Source organism: Salvelinus sp. IW2-2015, linkage group LG18, assembly GCF_002910315.2.
Source record: "Salvelinus sp. IW2-2015 linkage group LG18, ASM291031v2, whole genome shotgun sequence".
Lineage (NCBI taxonomy): Eukaryota > Metazoa > Chordata > Actinopteri > Salmoniformes > Salmonidae > Salvelinus > Salvelinus sp. IW2-2015.
Window position 1 is genome coordinate 45,611,980 of NC_036858.1, and position 24,582 is coordinate 45,636,561.

A 24,582-nucleotide genomic window follows, 5' to 3' on the forward strand; every position below is an offset into this window, starting at 1 on the left:
TGTTATTGTGAATTAGAAACGTCTAGGAGCAACAATGGCAAAGCCGCAAAGTTGTAGGCCACACAAGCTCACAGGACGGGGCTGCCGAGAGCTGAAGAACATCAAAATCTTGTCCTCGGTTGCAACACTCACTCACTACAGAGTTCCAAACTGCCTCTGGAATCAATGTCAGCACAAGAACTGTTTGTCGGGAGCTTCATGAAATGGGTTTCCATGGCCAAGCAGCCGCACACAAGCCTAAGATCACCATGTGAAATGCCAAGCATCGGCTGGAGTGGTGTAAAGCTCGCCGCCATTGGACTCTGGAGAAATGGAAAGGCGTTCTCTGGAGTGATGAATCACGCTTCACCATCTGGCAGTCCGACAGACGAATCTGGGTTTGGCGGATGCCAGGAGAACGCTACATGCTGTTTTTCATTGTTCGGGCTAGTTCCAGTGAAGAGATCTTAACGCTACAGCGTACAATAACATTCTAGAAGATTCGGTGCTTTTCAACTTTGTGGCAACAGTTTGTGGAAGGGGCTTTCCTGTTTCAGCGTGACAATGCCCCTGTGTACAAAACGAGGTCCATACAAAAATGGTTAGTTTGTCGAGATCGGTGAGGAAGAACTTGATTGGCCTGCACAGAGCCCTGACCTCAACCACATCGAACACCTTTGGGATGAATTGGAACGCCAACCTCACTAATGCTCTTGTGGCTGTGGAAGCAAGTCCCTGTAACAATGTTTCATCATCTAGTAGAAAGCCTTCCCAGAAGAGTGGAAGCTCTTCTGGAAAGGGGGGGGGGGGGGGGGGGCAACGCCATATTAATAGCCATGATTTTGGAATGAGATGTTCGACGAGCAGATACTTTTGGCCATGTAGTATAGAATTTTTGTACAATTCATATGAAGCTACATGTATTTTTTTTATCTGGCGTTAGTGCGTAAGCCTAATCTTTAGGGCCTAAGTGTACGAGCACCAATACATGCCAATTACAGGACGGGGCTGCCGAGAGCTGAAGAACAAATTGTGAGGCGGCTTATTCTAATGCTTACCCAATAAAAATCATTGCGCACATGTTAGGCTACACATCATGAAATATGAGACAAATTACAGACAGTAGCCTAACTAGCCTACAAGCAGCAAAATATAACTCAATTTATTGCACATTAAATGTAAATTGATAGGATTGAAATAGGCCTATAGCCTACTGTATTTATATTTTAATGCAGTCATCTGTTTTCATTTGAAGCATGTTTTTATGTCACTTGTTTGTATCATTGGCAACTTTATAGTCAACTTTGTTCTGAACTTATCAGCTGTCACAGAGAGACTGATAAACCATGTGATTCTATGTTTAGCAGAGCTCTTCTGTGTATAAAGTGACGCGGGAGGGCAAAAAAAGCATCTAACGACACACTTATATGGTTTATGAGTGGTCTGAGGCAGGCATTAGATTATGATCACTTTCTTTTTTTTTCAATTTTTTTCCCAATTTTTTTTATCCCCTTTTCTCCCCAATTTTCGTGGTATCCAATCGCTAGTAATTACTATCTTGTCTCATCGCTACAACTCCCGTACGGGCTCGGGAGAGACGAAGGTCGAAAGCCACGCGTCCTCCGAAGCACAACCCAACCAAGCCGCACTGCTTCTTAACACAGCGCGCCTCCAACCCGCACCAATGTGTCGGAGGAAACACCGTGCACCTGGCCCCCTTGGGGCTTATGATCACTTTCAAGTGCAACGTTAATAACGATGGTTTAGGGAAACAGCTCGGAGATTTACCGACGCGCCTACAAAGGATCTAACGATTAGCTTAGCCTTAAAGACATGTGCCAGTCCTTTGACGGCTAAGAAAGAATTTTATAAACCTCCTGCATTGGGCTGGATGTTTAGTTCACACATGCAGAATTACTGTCTAACTCAATTAGACACAAAATCCCTAGTTTGAAACTACTATTTTCTTGAAGCTGTGCCGCGCCATTTCCCCGCACGTGGGCCATATTCCCCGGCGAATCGAGCCCCATAGCAATTTGAGTTCTATCCAATGAGCTTCAGGCCTAACCAGCATTTGCCAATGAGCGAGAGAGAGAGACACTTTTCGGGGACCACTTTTGGCTCATTAGTGCTACTTTCAGAACTACTGGCTAAAAAGTATACCGCCGTCCATCTGCGTGAATGTGTGGTGTGTCTCCCTAATGTTAATTTAACAATTTCAAGACCAATGAATTACAGAACAGTAGGGTGGTGACTGTCATTCAGTTATACTGTACCCCATATCAACCAACTAGCTAGTAGTGACAAGCCTACTTTGTCATTCAGTATTGCTGTAACGTTACTGTAGACTACTACTGTACCCCACCCACATCAGCCAGTACTTAGTGATATAATAGCTAGTTAGCTACAAAGAAACAATCAATGACATCGACAGATGTATAAAATAGAATACTGGATATGCAATATCTCGCCATCTCCCAACCCAGAAAACAAACGTGTTTTTTTTTTGCGTATGTGCTAATATGCATCTACTGTTATAGTGTGGCCATCTTTGAATGCATCAACGTAATTTTCTCAAACACTTCAGGGACTATTGTGATGATTTCAAAGACCACATTTGGAGTGAATCTGACTTTTAGTCCATGAGCAGATTTTCTTCTTTATTTTCAGCATTAGCGTTATATATTCAAAAAAGTAAATTAAGTTTCCTTATTTTCTTTAAGATATCAATGCCAATCTTAACATGGTTCATCATGGTAATGTCTTTGACCCTAGAAGGTTTCAAGTTGATGGGCCATTGGGAAGTGGATTTACAAAGGATTTATATGGACATATAAAATCTGATATACTGATTTTTATCAATAACTCAGCCATCTCTTAACCAATCCCTTACATTTTTCTCAAACTAAGTCAAGAGATGTGGTTGCAAAGCTATCGGTAATTTACCACAGTTACCGGATTCTTCAGTAATTTTGAGATTTAACAATCTATTGTAACTTTGGTAATTTATACTTAAATAACTTAAAACATGTATTCATATATAGTATTAATTTGTGTCCATATTTTCCATTCATTTCTGGTAGATAGACCGTATGTTTCAAGAGAAAAATAATTAATGAAAAAAGCATCTAATCAATGATGGCATTATTTTCAATTAACTCTGCAACTTTTCCCGCTATTGACATTTTTCATAACTGCCACCAGTTTGACACCAAAACATTCACAACAAATACATATTAACAGAGTAAAATAAACAAGTTTGTAAAATAACAAACATTCACTAAGTTGGTTTATATTTAGAAGTGTTTTACACCTTTGACATTATTTATTTGAAAATCATTTTTAATTATTTCCATATTCTACATAAATAATGCCACACAGAGGGAATGACACCTGTAATAATCTGAAGTACCCAAAAGTGCCACTAAATGTCTTGTGATAGATCAAATCCTTGAAAGAGACCAAGATTCTGGTAGTTTACTGGTAAACATTAAACATTTCCAGTAATATACCCTCCGTTTGCAACCCTAACAGTTGGGTCATATACAGGACCTACCGCTGTTATAAGCAGTATCACTTAAACCCTCAAATCGCCATCTGTTTGACCTAGAGACTTGAAACTTGGTATGTAGGCGTATTTCATCATGCTGAACAAATCTGCCTCAAGGACCCATAAGGTCTGTCAGCATATATTTTCCTCCATTTTGGAAAATTGTTGAAAAACTTCTCATTAACCAAGTCCAAATAACAGCAAATTAGTCATGGTTAGGGTTGCAAACGGAGGGTATATTACTGGAAATATAGGCCAATCGGTGCCTTTCTTTTTGACCAAGTTACTCATGGCCTCTAGTTTCTGTGCCAAATTAGAAAAATGTCAAGAAAAAAATATTATAAGAATAACAACTGTGGGACAGTTATGGTCTTGTTTGTGAGGAAGGATTTTTTTATTTTTTATTTTTTTAAATGAGTACATGTGTGATTGAAGATATTTCTCTTTCTCTTCCTTTCGCTCTCTGCCTCTTTCGCTCGCTCTCTATCTTTCAGGGAGGAGAAGAGTGAGCAGCTGCTGGACTGTAGACAGGAGCTGGACAATATGGAGACTGAGAACAAGAGGATTCAGCAAGAGGTACTGGACAAAACAAACCTAGCTACTACAGCACGAAGAAATATAGAACAGATTTCCAACTCTGCATTAGAAAGATGAAACTAGCACAACATATAGCCCAACATAACACATTACCGTCCAACCCCAGAGCAGACTGAGACCTCACAGCTGAGTAATCACCGGGAGTCAATTACAGCTGATGTCAGAGATCCCAGTCCACGTCACATTACACAATTTAGCACCAGCATGACTCCACTTAATACACGAATACACACAGTCTGCCTTGGACCAAACATGTCTCTTCTGATCTCCAGCTACACACTTTCACACACAAACTACGCACCGACCATGCTGCTGAGCTATGCTAGGCATCAATCCAGATTTACAAGCCTGTCACACAGAGCTGGCCCGCCGACAACTGGACAAAAGCTTCACCTATAAGACATGTCACCTGTTGTAACCTGACTGTTCTCAAGGTTATACAACACATCAAACCATCTCCACCGCCTCCTATTTGACATTCTTAATCATGAGGTTAATGCCCTTAACCAATTAGTGGCTGAGCTATCTATAGTTTGGCTATCTCCTTAGATGTAGGCAAAGATGTTCTTTTATTTATAGTCTTTGCTGTAAACATGATTCGCAGCGCTAGAAAGTAGGGACAACAGCAACAGCATGGCAGAGGTGCTTGTGTGTGTGTGGGGTCATTTCAAATCCCCTTTCCAGAGAAGATTACTGGCTAATGACCCTATTGACTAAGAGGAGCTTTTGTGTGTGTGTGTGTGTGTGTGTGCGTGTGCATCTACCTACTCAATCTATGGTGTGTTTGTTTACCAATATTAATTATGCATGTGCGCAATGCATGTACATTGAGTGTATAAAACATTAGGAACACCTGCTTTTTCCATGACATAGCTTTCACCTGGTCAGTCTATGATCCCTTATTGATGTCACTTAAATCCACTTCAATCAGTGTAGATGAAGGGGAGACAGGTTGCGTAAGGATTTTTAAGCCTTGAGACATGGATTGTGTATGTGTGCCTTTCAGAGGGTGAACGGGCAAGACAAAAGATTCAAGTGCCTTTGGAAGGGGTATGGTAGTAGGTGCCGGGCGCATCGGTCTGCGTCAAGAACTGCAACGCTGCTGGGTTTTTCACGCTCAAAAGTTTCCCGTGTGTATCAAGAATGGTTCACCACCCAAAGGATCTCCCAACCGTGGGAAGCATTGGAGTCAACATGGCCCAGCATCCCTGTGGAACGCTTTCAACACCTTGTAGAGTCTATTCCCCGGCGAATCGAGGCTGGTCTGAGGTCAAAGGGGGTGCAACTCAATGTTAGGAAGGTGTTCTTAATGTTTTGTACACTCAGGGGAAATAAGTCTGTGAAAACAGATATCTTGAATGTGTGTGACACTGACATGAAGTGTTTTGTTTGTACCCTCCAGAGCCTGCAGTTGTTGTCAGATGCACGTTCTGCCAGGGCCTATCGTGACGAGCTGGACGTTCTGAGAGAGAAGGCCATCAGAGTGGACAAGCTGGAAAGTGAAGTGGGACGCTACAAGGAGAGGCTCCATGACATTGAGTTCTACAAAGCTAGAGTGGAGGTATACCCAAACAAATAAATAGCAGTTCAGCACCCAACAAGCTTGACGTGTCAATGAAGCATCCATTGGGTGTAACAGAAATGTATTGACTTGTTTCCACAATGTTTGTTGAATGTTGTGAGCCCCGTGTATTAGACGTGATAGGGCTGATGATGTTGCTCTCTGCTGGGCCCTACAGGAGCTGAAGGAGGACAACCAGGTTCTGCTGGAGACCAAGGCCATGCTTGAGGACCAGCTAGAAGGAACCAGGACTCGCTCTGACAAACTCCACGAACTGGAGAAAGAGAGCCTGCAGCTCAAATCCAAGATCCACGACATGGAAATGGTGAGGGAAAGATTGAGAATGAAAGTCTGTGTTTTGTGTGGGATTAAAGTTAACAGACATGCTGGTATGTTTGTATATTTTCACTTTATGGAACCATTTTGTAGGTTCTCTTTGAATAAAATCCCATATGCTGTACTGAATAGGTTCTCACTGTAAAAGCCAATTTATGCTTGATCCTGAAATGTGATCCAGAGGCTCTATACGGAGGGTGTGATGCAATTGCGGAGGCTTGCGGAGGCCAAATCAAGCTACGTACCCGCGTTGTCGTGCACCTTCCAAATTTTGTAACAAACCGGAGGGCTCCGTATAGCTCTGCGTTGACATGATTGGTTGATGATAGGTGGGGGCGGTAGGTCCTGTATAAACGCAAACTCACTTCCTTGACAACTTCCTTTACAACTGCTCTGCAAAGCACAAGAAGTATGAATGCCCTGACTTCTACAGAGGCTGCATCGCAGTAAATGCTGTACTGTCAATGCAAACGCTGGAATTACCTTAAATCGGCTATAAGGTTTAGTAAATTGTATAGCCATCCTGACAGTACGTTGTGTGTTTGTCTATGTGCATCAGGAGCGGGACATGGACAGGAAGCGTATTGAGGAGCTGCTAGAGGAGAACCTGGTGCTAGAAATGGCCCAGAAACAGAGTATGGACGAGTCTCTCCACCTGGGCTGGGAGCTGGAGCAGCTCTCCAAGACCCCTGATCTGACAGAGGGTGAGCAGCAGTAGGCTCTGGCTTCAACCCCAGCCCTGGCCCACCATACACACACACACACAACAGATTGGACAGGGTTTATTTACACATGATTAGCTCCTGTAATTAATATTTAATGAATCCGAGACCCAGATTAGCAACGGGCCTGGATTTGGAATACTGTTTAACTGGTCTTGGATCAGGATAAACACTGTGTGTTTCCTCAGTAACTACAGTACTGATATAGATCTACATTTAGGGATGTCCCATACTTCCTCTTCCCATTAGGAAGTTCCCCAACACTAGAACAGTACCTTTTAGCATATCAATTCAAATTTTATTGGTCACATACACGTGTTTAGCAGATGTTATTGCGGGTGCAGCGAAATGTTTGTGCTTCTAGTTCCAACAGTGCAGCAATATCTAACAAGTAATATCTAACAATTTCACAACATATACCCAATACACACAAATCAAAAATCTAAGTAAAGAAATTAAGAATGTATAAATATATGGATGAGCAATGTCATAGCGGCATAGACTATGATACAGTAGAATAGTATAGAATACAGTATATACATATGAGATCAGTAATGCAAGAAATGTAAACATTATTAAAGTGACTAGTGTCCCATTTATTAAAGTGGCCAATGATTTCAAGTCTGTGTATATAGGCAGCAGCCTCTCTGTGCTAGTGATGGCTGTTTTCAGTCTCTCGGTGCAGTATGTTGTGTGTTTAACATAGAGTTGGTTTCATTGTGCAGTGCCTCAGAAGTCACTGGGCCACGAGGTGAATGAGCTGACGTCCAGCCGCCTGCTGAAGCTGGAGAAGGAGAACCAGGCCCTGCTGAAAACCGTAGAGGAGCTGAGGGGCTCTGCCAGCGAGGACGCCCCTGCACACCGCCTCAAGGCCGACAAGGAGAACCAGAGGCTCACCCAGAGGGTCAGAGCAGCTTTTACAATTGTCCCATACGTCTTCACACTTGCTGCCTAAACATGGGCCCTCATCTGCCCATCAATCATCTGCCCACTCCACATTGGCTCCTTATTGCATCAACAACATAACAATGGCTGCCTGCTCTGTAACCCTACAGTACACTAGCATCTTTCTCCAGCCCCCTATATTTCACCCCAGGACTTGGCTTTCAGGACTCATAGATCCATGACAACAGAGGGAGTTGAAAGAACTGAGTAAATCCTGAAGTCCATTTCTTGACACTTGAAGACTTGACACTTGAAGGTTTCTCCAAGCTAACTCTCTCGGCTATTTTCAGACACTTAAGCCTTCTCTGTGCACTCCACATAAAATGCATGAAATGTGCATTTCTCAGGCGAAACAGAGTTAGGCAACACCACTCTGTCTGTAAAAGAGCTCATTTAAAAGTGAATCCAAGCAGGAGCAATAAGAAGGCAATTTTGAGTTAAGCTGCTTTGACGTAATGAAGTGCTTGTGAGTATATATCTATGATATGATTAGTAATAGTCCGCCTGCTTTTTGAAGAATGGTGTGTGTATGTGTATACAGTGCGCTTGTAGTTGCTGTTGGTGCCACAGTGTTTGTGCGTCATGCGGTGAGCAGAAATGGGAAAGAGGGAGAGAACAGACTGAGGATGAAGCGGCTCGAGTGAAAAGCTTTTATTTGTAGATAATTCAGCCCTTCCCTTTGTAGAGGGTGTGAGTGACATGAGTGGTAATTACCTTGTGCAGTCTGACAGAGCATCCTCCGGAGGGGAGAGGAGACAACAGAGATTGGAGCCGGTGTTCATGGGAAGGGCGATATGGAGTCGCTTACGCCTCTCTTTAATATAGGACATGCATCACAACACGGAGCCACTGTAATTAGAGAAATATAAATGTCTGTATCATAGTCAATTCAGTTTTATTTTGGCAAATCAGGAAATTAAATTGAGAACAGTGGGTTCTTCAATTTCATTGACCGGATTACAATGTAATTGAGTCCAATTTGATGTGTAATGATGTGGTACTGCATAGTGTCATTGTCTGTGATCTAAGTGACTGGGTGCCATGGTAACAGTGCGTCCTCTGTGTGTGCCTGCAGCTGGTGCAGCTGGAGAGTGAGCTGAACACAGAAAGGGAGAGTCTGCACAGTGCAGAGAGTCTCGGCACCGACCTGATGAAGGAGAAGGCTCTGTTGGAGAAAACCCTGGAGACACTGAGAGAGAATGCAGATAGACAGGTACACACACACACACACACACACACACACACACACACACACACACACACACACACACACAGGCATGCATGTCCATGCTCAAGACACAAACAGCCTTTCATTTTAGGCGGGTCAAAGTACTGATTTGACCTTGTTCTGGTCTTGTTCCAAGAAACTCAAAACGACATTGCTACTTAACTCAATCCAAATCCATAATGATTTTCTTAGGAGAGCGTAGTCTTTGTGCTTGCATTCTCCCAGTGAGTTTGAAGAGCTCTGTGTGGCTTGGGGGGTAATGAAAGCCGACAGAATCTAATGAGGCCCCAGACACAGGGAGTTTAGATTGATGAGGTTTACAGTAGAAGAACATATCTCTGGTGAACCTACACTACAGGGTTCAGAGCTAGGGCCAGGAACTTTTCATGACTACTCGACCTGATTAGAACAAATTCAGGACCCTAGGGTATTATAAGAGCAGAGTTTTTCATGGTCAGATAATCTCTGGGGCTCTGTTCATATTAACACCATACTGAAGCATGACTCGAGTTGAAGCTGTCCCATAGCGCCACTCAGACATCCTCTATGTTCCAGGTGAAAGGCTTGGAGCAGGAAAACGAGCATTTGACCCAGACCGTCTCATCGCTGAGGCAGCGCTCCCAGGTGGGCGCTGAGGCGCGGGTCAAAGACGTGGAGAAGGAGAACCGCGTGCTGCACGAGTCCATCCGGGAGACCAGCTCCAAGCTCAACAAGCTGGAGTTTGAGCGCAAACAGCTGCGTAAGGACCTGGAGATGTACAAGGATAAGGGCGAGAGGGCCGAGGAGCTGGAGGTGGAGGCGCAGCGGCTGGAGAGGGAGAACGCGGCCCTGCAGAAACGAGTAGCCAGTCTGGGCATCACCTGTGACAAGGTCAGCCCCTGCGTGCATTGGTGGCTGTAAACTTCACTTATAGTTGTCAGTATACCTGGTGTCTATTGTGTGCCAAATGAGTCACTTATTTCTTTGTTGTGCAGCTCCTATTGTATAAAGTAGATGGGAGTTTGAATGAGGAAAAGTGCTTTGTTGATAAATGTTATATCCATATTCTCCTAAATCCTCAGGTGGTGTCTCTGGAGAAGGAGAACTCCGAGCTGGAGGCAGAGGGCCGTCGTTTAAAGAAGGTGGTGGACGGCCTGCGGAGCACATCCTTCCAGCTGGAGGCCCTGGAGAAGGAGAACTCCCAGCTGGACGAGGAGAACCTGGAGCTTCGCAGGACTGCTGAGGTGCTCCGCTCGGCTGGGAACAAGGCGGCTCAGCTGGAGCTGGAGAACCTTGAGCTGGAGAGTGAGAGGAGCCAGCTGAAAAGGAGCCTGGAGCTGCTCAAGGCCTCCTCCAAGAAAACTGAGAGGCTCGAGGTGAGCAACCAGGGCCTGGATACGGAAAACCAGCGGCTGCAGAAGGCCCTGGACAACAGCAGCCGCAAGATGCAGCAGCTGGAGGGGGAGCTGCAGGACATAGAGCAGGAGAACCAGAGCCTGCAGAGGAGCCTGGAGGAACTGAAGATCTCCAGCAAACGTCTGGAGCAGCTGGAGCAGGAGAATAAGACTCTGGAGCAAGAGAGCTCTCAGCTGGAGAAGGACAAGAAGCACCTGGAGAAGGACAACAAAAGGCTGAGACAGCAGGCGGAGATCAGGGACTCCAAGATGGACGAGGACAACCTGAGGATCAGCCACCTGGAGAAGGACAACCGCTTGCTGGGCAAGGAGATGACCTCCTTCAAGGACTCCTGCAACCGCCTCAAAGATCTGGAGAAGGAGAACAAGGAGCTGGTCAAACAGGCCACCATCGATAAGAAGACCCTGGTCACTCTGCGAGAGGTAATGATGTAGCGACTACCTTAGAGATGCATGTTGTAATGTTAGTATATATATTGTAATGGTAATGCATGGGGTGAATGCCCACAAGTCTTCAAATGTACATTTTAGAATATTGATTTAAAGGAAAACTCTTTTGGTATTTGTTTGTTTCATTAGTCCATTGTTGAAATAGTCCCAAAATGTTTTGCATGTCAGCAATCAAGTTTTCAAGATATATGCAAAATGCATCATACTGGCTGTATTTCTGTGTTTTGAAAGTAAAATATTTAGAATTCCTGACATTTTGGGACTAACCTTTAAGTTCAGCTATAATCATTGCACCTGCATTATGCAAGAAGTAATAAAACCAGAGCACTATGCCAACACTTTTTCTTAAACATGGAACTCAACTATGTTCCATTTAAGTACATTAAGATTGGATTATTCATTAATAAAGGATTAAATTCTAGGGATTATGAATGTAGAGTGACTCTGGATTGGCGTTTGATGTTTCAGGAACTGGTGAGTGAGAAACTGCGGACTCAGCAGATGAACAATGACCTGGAGAAACTGACCCACGAGCTGGAGAAGATAGGCCTCAACAAGGAGAGGCTGCTGCAGGACGAGCAGAGCTCTGACCACGACAGGTAATATACACACAAACCATTATGCTGCTGCTCAAAGGTGCCCATCCCCCCATAAATAATTGTGACCACATCAATTGAGGTTCATGGTAGACACTCTGCCAACAATACAGTGTCAAGACATTGAATTCTATCCAGGAAAGATCCTTGGTCTTTTAATGATTGTGAATGTCTATTATGTGCAGGTACAAGCTGCTGGAGTTCAAGCTAGAGTCCACTCTCAAATCTACTCTGGAGATCAAGGAGGAGAAGATAGCAGCCTTGGAGGCCAGACTGCAGGAGTCCTCCAACCTCAACCAACAACTGCGCCAGGAGCTCAAAACTGTGAGTCCTAAACAATATAGAACAGCAGCCCAATGAATATCTGTACAAAAAAACATTATCCCAGAGAGGTCCTGTGTTATGCTTCTTTAACGCGTGACTCAGAGAAACACTCAAATGCTTCTGAGGCAATTCATTATTTATTAATTCCTTTTCCATTGTGTTATCTATTCATGAGGCACCAGGAGCCTAGAAAACCCAGAGAATAGTTTCTGCAGCACATGTTTAACTTTGTGACTAAAACTAGAACCCTTGCCGCTGAGGTGCCAGAACAGAGATGGAACTCATTAGCATGGGCATATTTTGGGGGATGGAGGTTTAACCCATTCACCTTTGACCTATCCAGGTGAAGAAGAACTACGAGGCCCTGCGACAGAGGGAGGAGGAGGAGAGAATGGTGCAGAGCTCGCCCCCCAGGAGAGGGGACAGGGAGGACTCTCAGGCGGTCAACAAGTGGGAGAAGGAGAGCCACGAGACCACCCGGGAACTGCTCAAGGTCAAAGACCGCCTCATCGAGGTGGAGAGAAACGTAAGTAAACTCAATCTAATCAACAAGTCAAAATAGTCATCTTTGATACAGTATGTGAAGGGCTTCTGTATATAATTAATGCATGCGTTAATCTCGTGTGTGTGTGTGTGTGTGTGTGTGTGTGTGTGTGTCTCTGTGTCTCTGTGTCTGTCATTTTCAGAATGCCACCCTACAGGCAGAGAAGCAGGCCCTGCATACCAACCTGAAGCAGCTGGAGACCCAGAGCAGTAACCTGCAGGCCCAGATTCTGGCTCTGCAGAGACAGACTGCATCTCTACAGGAGAACAACACCACCCTACAGACCCAGAATGCCAAACTACAAGTACGGGAAAGGGGGATACCTAGTCAACTGAATGCATTCAACTGAAATGTGTCTTCTGCATTTAACCCAACCCCTCTGAATCAGAGAGGTGCGGGGGGCTGCCTTAATCGACATCCACGTCTTCGGCGCCCGGGGAACAGTGGGTTAACTGCCTTCTCGGGCAGAACGACAGATTTTTACCTTGTCAGCTTGGGGCTTAGATCCAGCAACCTTTCGGTTACTGTCCCAACGCTTTAACCACTAAGCCCTGGTTCCCTCTGTTGCTCCTTCACTGCTGTGCTCTGCACCCTATACGCTGGCCTTGTCTACACTACATTGTTAGCCTATATTGTAGTTTAAACCCTCCCCAAGCTCTGTCTCTCCACTGCCACGTGGCTAGAGAGAATTGCCCTCTCATAAGCCACATCTATTTTGATGTATTTTATGGCAGCGGTTCAACAAAATCTTGAGTCGTAAAATCTACATCTGAACAGGATTCGGCTGCATTCTGCTGCATGTCAAATCTAACTTTAAACGTGTCTGTGCTTGGGAATTTGTACTTTCAAAAAACATTTGACCACTGATGTATATCCAAATCGAACAAGAACATGCGACGTCTCAACCGTCAGTGTTTACTGGATGGACAGGCTGTCTGGGTACACAGTGCCCCCTATTGCTCAGAACCGACACCTACACCTATTCAAATTGTTTTGTGAGGTTATCGGCCTGTTTTTTCCCCCACATAACTGGATAATCTAATCCAATGCAATGCCTAGAAGGACATGACACAAGCCTTGAAAAAACAGACGTAGTTAAGGGCATTTCTGAGTAACTGAGTTCAGACGGCACAGATGTCCAATCAGATGTCTTGTTTCCCTTTTAGGTGGAGAACTCCACCCTGAACTCCCAGAGCGGCACTCTCATGGCCCAGAATGCCCAGCTTGCGACACAGCAGTCCAGCACGGAGAACGAGAAGGAGGGGGTGGTGAGGGAGAGGGAGGACCTGAGGTCCACCTATGAGATGCTACTGAGGGACCATGAGAAGTTGGCTGCCCTGCATGAGAGGCAGGCCTCGGAGTATGAGGGCCTCATTGGCAAACACGGAGGCCTGAAAAGTGCCCACAAGAGCCTGGAATCACAGCACAGAGACCTGGAGGACAGGTGGGATTTCAACTGGTGCTGTTATGTGCCTACAGCATACTCCAGCACAGCTGGCATCGATCACACACTTAAAACCTCTCTAGGGTACGTGGGACCCACCTCTTCAACAGCCAGTGAAGCTGCAGGGCGCCAAATTCAAAACAACAGAAATCCCATAATTCAAATTCCTCAAACATACATGTATCTTACACCATTTTAAAGATACACTTGTTGTCCGATTTCAAAAAGGCTTTACGACGAAAGCAAACCAAACGATTATGTTCGGTGAGGGCCTATTCACAGAATAACACAGCCATTTTTCCAGCCAAAGAGAGGATTCACAAATCTGAGTGTACATTGGCGCATTACGTTCAGTAGTTCCAAAACATTCGGTGATTTTGCAGAGAGCCACATCAATTTACAGAAATACTCATTATAAATGTTTATAAAAATACAAGTGTTATGCATGGAATTTTAGATGCACTTCTCCTTAATGCAACCGCGCTCGCTCTCACATGAACGCGCATGGTCAGCGCATGTTCAGCTCATGGCAGACCTTACTCAATCCCCTCTCATTCGGCCCCACTTCACAGTAGAAGCATCAGACAAGGTTCTAAAGACTGTTGACATCTAGTGGAAGCCTTAGGAAGTGCAACATTACCAATATCCCACTATCTTCAATAGGAGCTGAGTTGAAAATCGACCAACCTCAGATTTCCCACTTCCTGGTTGGATTTATTCTCAGGTTTTTACCTGCCATATGAGTTCTGTTATACTCAGACATCATTCAAACGGTTTTAGAAACTTCAGTGTTTTCTATCCAAATCTACCAATAATATGCATAATTTAGCTTTTATCGCTGAGTAGCAGGCCGTTTACTCTGGGCACGCTTTTCATCCGGACGTGAAAATACTGCCCCCTACCCCAAAGAAGTTAACCACACATGGCCAAATACATATGCATGACAGTCGTAGTATGCACTCAGTTCCACACTACCATTACACAGTGCTCAAGTCAGAGACACATACATTTGAAGTCGGAAGTTTACATATACCTTAGCCAAATACATTTAAACTCAGTTTTTCACAATTCTTGACATTTGATCCTAATAAAAAATTCCCGGTCTTAGGTCAGTTAAGATCACTGCTTTATTTTAAGAATGTGAAATGTCAGAATAATAGTAGAGATAATGATTTCTTTCAGCTTTTATTTCTTTCATTACATTCCCAGTGGGTCAGAAGTTTACATACACTCAATTAGTATTTGGTAGCATTGCCTTTAAATTGTTTAACTTGGGTCAAACATTTTGGGTAGCCTTCCACAAGCTTCCCACAATAAGTTGGGTGAATTTTGGCCCATTCCTCCTGACAGAGCTGGTGTAACGGAGTCAGGTTTGTAGGATCCTTGCTCGCACGCGCTTTTTCAGTTCTGCCCACAAATTTTCTATAGGATTGAGGTCAGGGATTTGTGATGGCCACTCCAATACCTTGACTTTGTTGTTCTTAAGCCATCTTGCCACAACTTTGGAAGTATGCTTGGGGTCATTGTCCATTTGGAAGACCATTTTTGACCAAGCTTTAACTTCCTGACTGATGTCTTGAGATGTTGCTTCAATATATCCATATAATTTTCCTCCCTCATGATGCCATCTATTTTGTGAAGTGCACCAGTCCCTCCTGCTGCAAAGCACCCCCACAACATGATGCTGCCACCCCCGTGCTTCACGGTTGGGATGGTATTCTTTGGCTTGCAAGCACTTTCTCCTCCAAACATAACAATGGTCATTATGGCCAAACAGTCTATTTTTGTTTCATCAGACCAGAGGACATTCTCCAAAAAGTACGATCTTTGTCCCCATGTGCAGTTGCAAACCGTATTCTGGCTTTTTTATGGCGGTTTTGGAGCAGTGGCTTCTTCCTTGCTGAGCGGCCTTTCAGGTTATGTCGATATAGGACTCGTTTTACTGTGGATATAGATAATTTTGTATTGTTTCCTCCAGCATCTTCACAAGGTCCTTTGCTGTTGTTCTGGGATTGATTTGCACTTTTCGCACCAAAGTTCGTTTATCTCTAGTAGACAAAACGCGTCTCCTTCCTGAGCGGTATGACGGCTGAGTGGTCCCATGGTGTTTATACTTGCGTACTATTGTTTGTACAGATGAATGTGGTACCTTCAGGCGTTTGGAAATTGCTCCCAAGGATGAACCAGACTTGTCTACAATTATTTTTCTGAGGTCTTGGCTGATTTCTTTTGATTTTCCCATCATGTCAAGCAAAGAGGCACCGAGTTTGAAGGTAGGCCTTGAAATACATCTACAGGTACACCTCCAATTGACTGAAATGATGCCAATTAGCCTATCAGAAGCTTCTAAAGCCATGACATAATTTTCTGGAATTTTCCAAGCTGTTTAAAGGCACAGTCAACTTAGTGTATGTAATTTTCTGACCCACTGGAATTGTCATACAGTGAATTATAAGTGAAATAATCTGTCTGTAAACAATTGCTTGAAAAATTACTTGTCGTGCACAAAGTAGATGTCCTAACCGACTTGCCAAAACTATAGTTTGTTAACAAGGAATTTGTGGAGTGGTTGAAAAACGAGTTACAATGACTCCAACCAAAGTGTATATACACAACTGTATATACACACACAGCTGCCATCCACTAACCGGTGGTAATGTGTTGCAGGTATAATCAGTTGCTGAGGCAGAAGGATCAGCTGGAGGAGCTGGAGAAACAGCTGAAGGCAGAGCAGGAGAAGATGCTGTCTGAGAACAAGAGCCACGAGGCCACGGCTATAGACTACTACAAACTGAAGGAGGCGAATGAAAAGTGAGTGTTTCAGGGATAAGCTGAGATCTGTGTGTGTTTGTATGCGAGAGGGGGGGATTTGCCCTGAGGGTTACTTTGAGGTGCAAGGGAACATCCTTCAGCTGTCAATCCAGGTACAGAGAAATCTGTTCATCAAGGTTTTTAGAGAAAGAGGGGGAAATAAAGTTAGCATGTTTTGAGTGGCAATATGCAGACATTTCAAGTGGTTGCAATTAGAGAACTAACCAGGGGGCTATGAGTAAAGAAGCTGCTGTTTAAAACACATGACGTCTGTGTGTAAGGCTGAACATGGCACACCGCCAGCTGGTGAAGGATAATGAGGGCTTGCAGGTTGACCATAAGAACCTGAAGAGCCAGATGAACGGTGCCAAGCTGGAACAGACCCGCCTGGAGGCAGAGTTCTCCAAACTCAAAGAGCAGTACCAGCAGCTGGACATCACCTCTACCAAGCTCACCAACCAGTGTGAGGTACAGTTACACACCCCTCAGTCCCCCTTCACCCCCTCCCACTCACTAACCAGTGTGAGGTACTACAATATCTGTACCCCCTACCCATACACCAACCACTAGATTATAATTATTATGTTCCGCATATTTCCAAACTCTATCACAGGTAACTCTTGGTAAATGTAGTCCTATGTTATGTAAGTGTTCAAAGCCGATATGTGGCCTCGGTTCAGACATGACTATGTTTGCCTAATATCTGTCTGTTGGAAAGGAAGGCTGATAGATGGTTTCTCAATACCATGCTCTTTAAGGCTTAACAAGTGTCTGACCTGTATTCACCCACTGTGAAGGGAAGGCACAGCCCACGTGTAATATATACAACAATGTGAAAGCAACTTGGATACCAACCACTATGCTCAAATAGTCTATTTCTCTCTCCCTAGTTGCTGAGTCAGTTGAAGGGGAACCTGGAGGAGGAGAACCGTCACCTGCTGGACCAGATCCAGACCCTGATGCTACAGAACCGCACCCTGCTAGAACAGACCATGGAGAGCAAGGACCTGTTCCACGTAGAACAGAGACAGTACATGTGAGAGATGACCCCACTATTACATTTTGTAACCAGTGTTCAAGTTAACATTTCAATAAGAGAGAGATGTCTGTTTCTTGGATATGTAGCTAGATGTCATTTGTTCCTGTGCCTAACTGGTCTTTCCCTCCTTCACAGTGACAAGCTGAACGAGTTGAGGAGACAGAAGGAGAAGCTGGAAGAGAAGATCATGGACCAGTACAAGTTTTATGACCCCTCACCTCCACGGAGGTAAGTAGCTAGGAGTCCACTGCTATCGTTGTGGTTGGTGCTTTGACCATGTCAGCCTCTGTCGTAGTAAACAGCTGACTGAGACAATGCTGACATCCCCCACATGAAAATTAAATATATAACTGCAGTAGATTGCTGCAGTTGTCTGGTTATGGTTAATTCCATTGCATATCCAACTGCCCTGGATCTTATGTGCCTAAGCATTCAGTTCTGATTCATTTCCATGCCTGACTAAATGCATATGGTTTACGTCTGAACCTAACCAACTCCTGCATATGGTTCAAATTAACCAAGAAGCTCTGGTTCATCTTTATGCCTAACTAACATCATCATAGCTGTCTCTGGGGAATTGGGAGGCTGTACAAGAACACCCCGGATGCTGGAAAACCACTGGTTCAATAAGCCACAAAATGGGAATACATCCCTTAATTTCAGAAGTTTTCTGCTCTTTTTGTGCCTACTGAACACTACCCAGAGTCAAATAATTTACCCTAAATTACAAAACCCCCTCGCTCTCATCTTAGACGAGGGAATTGGATCACCCTGAAGATGAAGAAGCTGATCAAGCCGAAGAGTCTGGAGCGGATGCGTTCCCTGACACTGACGCCCACGTGCTCTGAGTCCAGCGAGGGCTTCCTGGGGCTTCCTCTGGACAGCCAGGACTCCTCCTCCATAGGCTCTGGCTCCAACTCCCTGGACGACACGCTGACACAAAAGAGGAACAGCAGTGAGTAGACACTCTGACCTGCATGGAAAACACCCTACTGATCAGATCAATTCGAGCCTTATTTGAAGTGCATTAAAACACATCAATATACTTTACGGTAAAATAGACACAATAGAAGGAAGTAATAGACCTATATTTTGAAAGAGAGTCCACTCCAGACCAGAACATAGTCTAGGACTAGGTCTTCCTCTCACTCAATATGTCCCTTCCTCTGATCAGAAGGACTAACAGACAGGAAGAAGGACTAGATCACATATTAGTTAAATAAGACACTGGGAGCAGAGCGTATGTTAATAAATATATGCGGTAAATACATGCAGACACTGGTAATATGATGCACGTAGACAGAGAAACCGAAGTACACTGGGTCAGACGGAAAAGTACATGCTGGCACAGACTAGAACATGAGCAGCGGTCAGTTGTAGACAGTGAGGTATGCAGGGCAGGAGACACCAGGACAGTAGCCCCTTGTTGCTGTGTGGTGGCTGGTTGTGTGGACCTAATGCTTCCTGTGCTTGTTTTTCCCTCTCTGTGCGATAGGGAAGAAAGACTCTCAGAGAGTGCAGCACTCCCATGTGCAGAGTAACCAGGGTAACCAAGGTTCCTCTAATGGTATGCTGAGAGGGGAGGGCTGGGCGGGGCTTGTAGTTGAGCTGTCGTGTCACTCGGCACGTCAGCATGTTGTGTCTCATCCTTCAGTCAATGGTCGCGTTCCCCTACTCAGATGTTGCATGCATCAACCAATGTTTGCGTGCCACGTCATCGGCTGTGTCATCGACTGATAGATTGCTATAACATATGTGATTAGCTGATACATAAAATACCTATCCAGGTGTTGTAAGATCTGGCAGGCGTCAGCAACGCCTGGGCAGAGGAACGCACCCACATTCCATACCTATTAAATGGTGTAGTGCATTATATGTAACCTGTGTTCAATGCACCAGGTATGTATGTATGTATGTATGTATGTATGTATGTATGTATGTATGTATGTATGTATGTATGTATGTATGTATGTATGTATGTATGTATGTATGTACAGTGGGGAGAACAAGTATTTGATACACTGCCGATTTTGCAGGTTTTCCTACTTACAAAGCATGTAGAGGTCTGTAATTTAGTTCATAGGTTACACGTCAACTTGAAGAGACAGAATCCAAACAAAAATCCAGAGGAATACATTGTATGATTTTTAAGTAATTAATTTGCATTTTATTGCATGACATAAGTATTTGATCACCTACCAACCAGTAAGAATTCCGCTCTCACAGACCTGTTAGGTTTTTCTTAAGAAATCCCTCCTGTTCTCCACTCATTACCTGTATTAACTGCACCTGTTTGAACTCGTTACCTGTATAAAAGACACCTGTCCACACCTTCAATCAACTGACTCCAACCTCTCCACAATGGCCAAGACCAGAGAGCTGTGTTAGGACATCAGGGATGAATTGTAGACCTGCACAGGCTGGGATGGCTACAGGGCAATAGCAAGCAAGCTTGGTGAGAAGGCAACAACTGTTGGCGCAATTATTAGAAAATGGAAAGTTCAAGATGACGGTCAAATCCACCCTCGGTCTGGGGCTCCATGCAAGATCTCACCTCGTGGGGCATCAATGATCATGAGGAAGGTGAGGGATCAGCCCAGAACTACACGGCAGGACCTGGTCAATGTCCTGAAGAGAGCTGGGACCACAGTCTCAAAGAAAAACCATTTATAACACACTACGCCGTCATGGATTAAAATCCTTGCGCGCACGCAAGGCTCCCCTGCCCAAGCCAGCTCATGTCCAGGCCCGTCTGAAGTTTGCCAATGACCATCTGGATGATCCAGAGGAGGAATGTGGAGAAGGTCATGTGGTCTGATGAGACAAAAATAGAGCTTTTTGGTCTAAACTCTACTCGCCGTGTTTGGAGGAAGAAGAAGGATGAGTACAACCCCAAGAACACCATCCCAACCGTGAAGCATGGAGGTGGAAACATCATTCTTTGGGGATGCTTTTCTGCAAAGGGGACAGGACGACTGCACCGTATTGAGGGGAGGATGGATGGGGCCATGTATCGCGAGATCTTGGCCAACAACCTCCTTCCCTCAGTAAGAGCATTGAAGATGGGTCGTGGCTGGGTCTTCCAGCATGACAACGACCCGAAACACACCAGCCAGGGCAACTAAGGAGTGGCTCCGTAAGAAGCATCTCAAGGTCCTGGAGTGGCCTAGCCAGTCTCCAGACCTGAACCCAATAGAAAAATCTTTGGAGGGAGCTGAAAGTCCGTATTGCCCAGCGACAGCCCCGAAACCTTAAGGATCTGGAGACGGTCTGTATGGAGGAGTGGGCCAAAATCCCTGCTGCAGTGTGTGCAAACCTGGTCAAGACTACAAACAAAGGTTTCTGTACCAAATATTAAGTTCTGCTTTCTGATGTATTCCAAATTCTTATGTCATGCAATAAAATGCAAATTAATTACTTAAAAATCATACAATGTGATTTTCTGGATTTTTGTTTTAGATTCCGTCTCTCACAGTTGAAGTGTACCTATGATAAAAAATTACAGACCTCTACATGCTTTGTAAGTAGGAAAACCTACTGTATCAAATACTTCTTCTCCCCTGTGTATGTGTATATATCGGTTTTTCTTAATCTTTTACTATTTTCTGTTTTGTACATTGTAGAATAATATTGAAGACATCAAAACTATGAAATAACACATATGGAATCATGTAGTAACCAAAAAAGTGTTAAACAAATCAAAATAAATGTTATATTTCAGATTCTTCAAAGTAGCCAACCCTTTGCCTTGATGACAGCTTTGCACACTCTTGGCATTCTCTCAACCAGCTTCATGAGGTAGTCACCTGGAATGCATTTCAATTAACAGGTGTGCCTTGTTAAATGTTAATTTCTGGAATTTCTTTCCTCCTTAATGCGTTTGAGCCAATCAGTTGTGTCGTGACAAGGTAGGGGTGGTATACAGAAGATAGCCCTATTTGGTAATTGACCAAGTCCATATTATGGCAAGAGCAGCTCAAATAAGCAAAGAGAAACGACAATCCATCATTACTTTAATCCGGAAAATGTCAAGAACTTTGAAAGTTTCAAGTGCAGTCACAAAAACCATGAAGCGCTATGATGAAACTGGCCCTCATGAGGACCGCCACAGGAAAGGAAGACCCAGAGTTACATCTGCTGCAGAGGATATGTTCATTAGAGTTACAAGCCTCAGAAATATCAGCCCAAATAAAATGCTTCACAGAGTTCAGGTAACAGACACAACAACAACTGTTCAGAGGAGACTGCGTGAATCAGGCTTTCATGGTCGAATTGCTGCAAAGAACCCACCACTAAAGGACACAATAAGAAGAAGACTTGCTTGGGCCAAGAAACACAAGCAATGGACATTAGACCGGTGGAAATCTGTTCTTTGATCTGATGAGTCCAAAAGTTAGAGTTTTGGTTCCAACCGCTGTGTCTTTGTGAGACGCAGAGTAGGTGAACGGATTATATCCGCATGTGTGGTTCCTTCCGTGAAGCATGGAGGAGGAGGTGTGACGGTGGTTTGCTGGTGACACTGTCTCTGATTTATTTAGAATTCAAGGTACACTTAACCAGTATGGCTACCACAGCATTCTGCAGCAATACGCTATCCCATCTGGTTTGCGATTACTGGGACTATAATTCATTTTTCAACAGGACAATGACACAACACACCTCCGGACAGTGTAAGGGCTATTTGACAAATTAGGAGAGTGATGGAGTGCTGCATCAGATGACCTGGCCTCCACATTTACCTGAACTCAACCCAATTGAGATGGTTTGGGATGAGTTGGAACGCAGAGTGAAGGAAAAGCAGCCAACAAGTGCTCAGCATATGTGGGAACTCCTTCAAGACTGTTGGAGAAGCATTCCATGTGAAGCTGGTTGAGAGAATGCCAAGAGTGTGCAAAGCTGTCATCAAGGCAAATGGTGGCTACTTTGAAGAATCTCAAATGTATTTCGATTGTTATTTTATAGTTTTGATGTCTTCTCTATTATTCTACAATGTTGAAAAGAGTCAAAATAAAGACAAACCCTTGAATGAGTAGGTGTGTCCAAACTTTTGACTGGGACTGTATATATAGATAGATATACGTCTCTCTATCTATATTATATATCTATCTCATACAGACGCACACAAACATCAACATCACACCTGCCCAGACACACCTGTTCTCACCCCTATCTCCAGTGTCTGCACTACTTCCTCCCACATCCTCAAATCGCACCATTTTGTTCCTTTCTGTCACCCACACTCTTTCAATATTTAGATAATGAAGCATATAATTTTTCCATTGACTTAACAATGGAGGATTGGTTGATGTCCAGTTTTTAAGTATAAGCTTTTTCAAGATAATTCACGAGAAAAGTATCATCCAACCCTTCAGGTATCTCTCTGCCCCCTCATATGACATGTCTTGAAATATGCAGACAGATGGATTAGAAGTACATTGTAATACTTCTGACAATACTTTTTAGCTATACTAAAGGCAATATTTGATGTAACTATGTTTCTTTTGTCTTTTAATAGCTATACTAAAGAACCTTTTACGTAACACACACACACACAATATGTCTGCATTTACAGAAATCTGCCAGTCTATAGAACACACGGAGGTGTCTGTGGAGCTGGAAATCTAAAATGGTGTCTCTATACAGTGTCCCAGGATCTACTATTTTTCTTGCGTTAGTAATGGGATCCCTGTGGCCATTCCTTCCACTGCAGTGTCGTTCCCCTGGTGTCACTGTTGTACTCTCCTAATTGCACCCTTTAATAAACGTCACCCTATGTGTGGTGTTTTGTGTGTGGTATTCTATGTGTTTGTAGTGTCTGTTAGCAGTCTGATGTCTTCGATGTGGCAACCCCCTTCACAGCCATCCCACTTTGCTGTGTGCGTGGCGTTTTGTTTGAACAGTGAGTGAGTGAGAGTTAAAGTGTGTGTGTGTGCGCATGTGTCTGTTTGCATACATATCAGCGTTTGCCCCGATATCTATGTAACACTGTTTTATTACCAGTTGAGTCTTCAGAACGGTACACTGGTTCCCAACGTTAACATCTATCTGTTTTTTTCCCTCCTTTCTTTTCCTCTCCATCTCCCCTGGTATTTCTGTTTCTCCCCTCTCTGCTTTGGCTGTAAACTGACAGCTGTGAAATGGTTACCCTTTATGAGGAACAGATCGAAGGAGAAAGACAAAGCGAAGGACATCTACCGCCGGTCCATGTGTAAGACCTCCGATAGCCTGGCGTCCTACCACCTCCATCCACCTCCTCTGGCCTGCGCCTTCCTGCTTCCCTCACCTAGCTTCTCTTCTCATAGCTTCTAGCTGGTTTCTATTCTTCCTTTCTAGGAATAAACAAAACTCGTACTCTAATTTATCACCAATAGTAGATGCATCTATCTTAACAACACATTTTGTTGGGTTAGATTTGTGTACAGTCGAGGTAATGACATACAAGAACTAACAAATGTAGATATTAGTACAAACTAACACTCTTCAATGATTAACAACACTTATGTGAAGTAATGTGAGTGGTAGTAGTGGTGTTCTGTAGTTCTTTTTCTGTAGTTTTATGTTGTGGTATCTGTAGATGCACTCTAGGTTAGTCTTAGTCTAGGTTATACATTTTTGGGGGGGAGAATTTAATCGGGGTCTAAACTTAATGTTGCGAGTTACAATAATAGAATACACAAGGTGCCATTTAAAAAATATGTCTGTGCATCAGCAGTTTTCCTCTTGTTATGTCAGTCACTGATAGTCAGTCAATTAGCCCATGTCAGCAACAAAAAAATGTGGATTGCTATTTAGGGGCCAGCTATCTAAACTTGTTATCATGGTCGATTTACCAGCCGGGGGGGCCCCAATGGTTTTATTAGTCAGTCTCACTCAGATATTATATTAACAAATTCTAATATTTCTCTCCACTCTATGGCAAAAGGTGTAGAATTGCACAAAATTAACTCTTAAATTAAAAATGTTTCTCTCCGCTGTCAAAATGTCTTGCTCGCAAATTGGCCAACTGCTGCCTCTCATGATGAGTTCAGATTTTTTGTGGCCCCCATCCCCATCAAAGTTGCC

At 43.9% G+C, this 24,582-nt stretch overlaps 1 protein-coding gene across 6 annotated transcripts in view; it reads left to right on the top strand.

The window, feature by feature from the left end:
- Positions 1-24,582, top strand: part of ccdc88ab (coiled-coil domain containing 88Ab) — an 88,139-nt gene that overhangs the window by 53,056 nt on the left and 10,501 nt on the right. For 3 of the 6 annotated variants that reach the window (XM_070448544.1, XM_070448546.1, XM_024007232.2), the window contains 20 exons: positions 4,024-4,105; positions 5,529-5,687; positions 5,866-6,012; positions 6,583-6,727; positions 7,471-7,649; positions 8,766-8,903; positions 9,474-9,788; positions 9,980-10,735; positions 11,231-11,361; positions 11,544-11,682; positions 12,026-12,208; positions 12,369-12,530; positions 13,393-13,670; positions 16,338-16,481; positions 16,763-16,949; positions 17,372-17,517; positions 17,656-17,748; positions 18,273-18,475; positions 19,016-19,087; positions 23,651-23,728. In XM_070448544.1, the coding sequence (XP_070304645.1) occupies positions 4,024-4,105; positions 5,529-5,687; positions 5,866-6,012; positions 6,583-6,727; positions 7,471-7,649; positions 8,766-8,903; positions 9,474-9,788; positions 9,980-10,735; positions 11,231-11,361; positions 11,544-11,682; positions 12,026-12,208; positions 12,369-12,530; positions 13,393-13,670; positions 16,338-16,481; positions 16,763-16,949; positions 17,372-17,517; positions 17,656-17,748; positions 18,273-18,475; positions 19,016-19,087; positions 23,651-23,728 (3,737 nt within the window). The remainder of the gene's footprint in view (positions 1-4,023; positions 4,106-5,528; positions 5,688-5,865; positions 6,013-6,582; positions 6,728-7,470; positions 7,650-8,765; positions 8,904-9,473; positions 9,789-9,979; positions 10,736-11,230; positions 11,362-11,543; positions 11,683-12,025; positions 12,209-12,368; positions 12,531-13,392; positions 13,671-16,337; positions 16,482-16,762; positions 16,950-17,371; positions 17,518-17,655; positions 17,749-18,272; positions 18,476-19,015; positions 19,088-23,650; positions 23,729-24,582) is intronic. The other 3 variants (XM_070448547.1, XM_024007237.2, XM_070448545.1) reach the window with 2 other exon arrangements.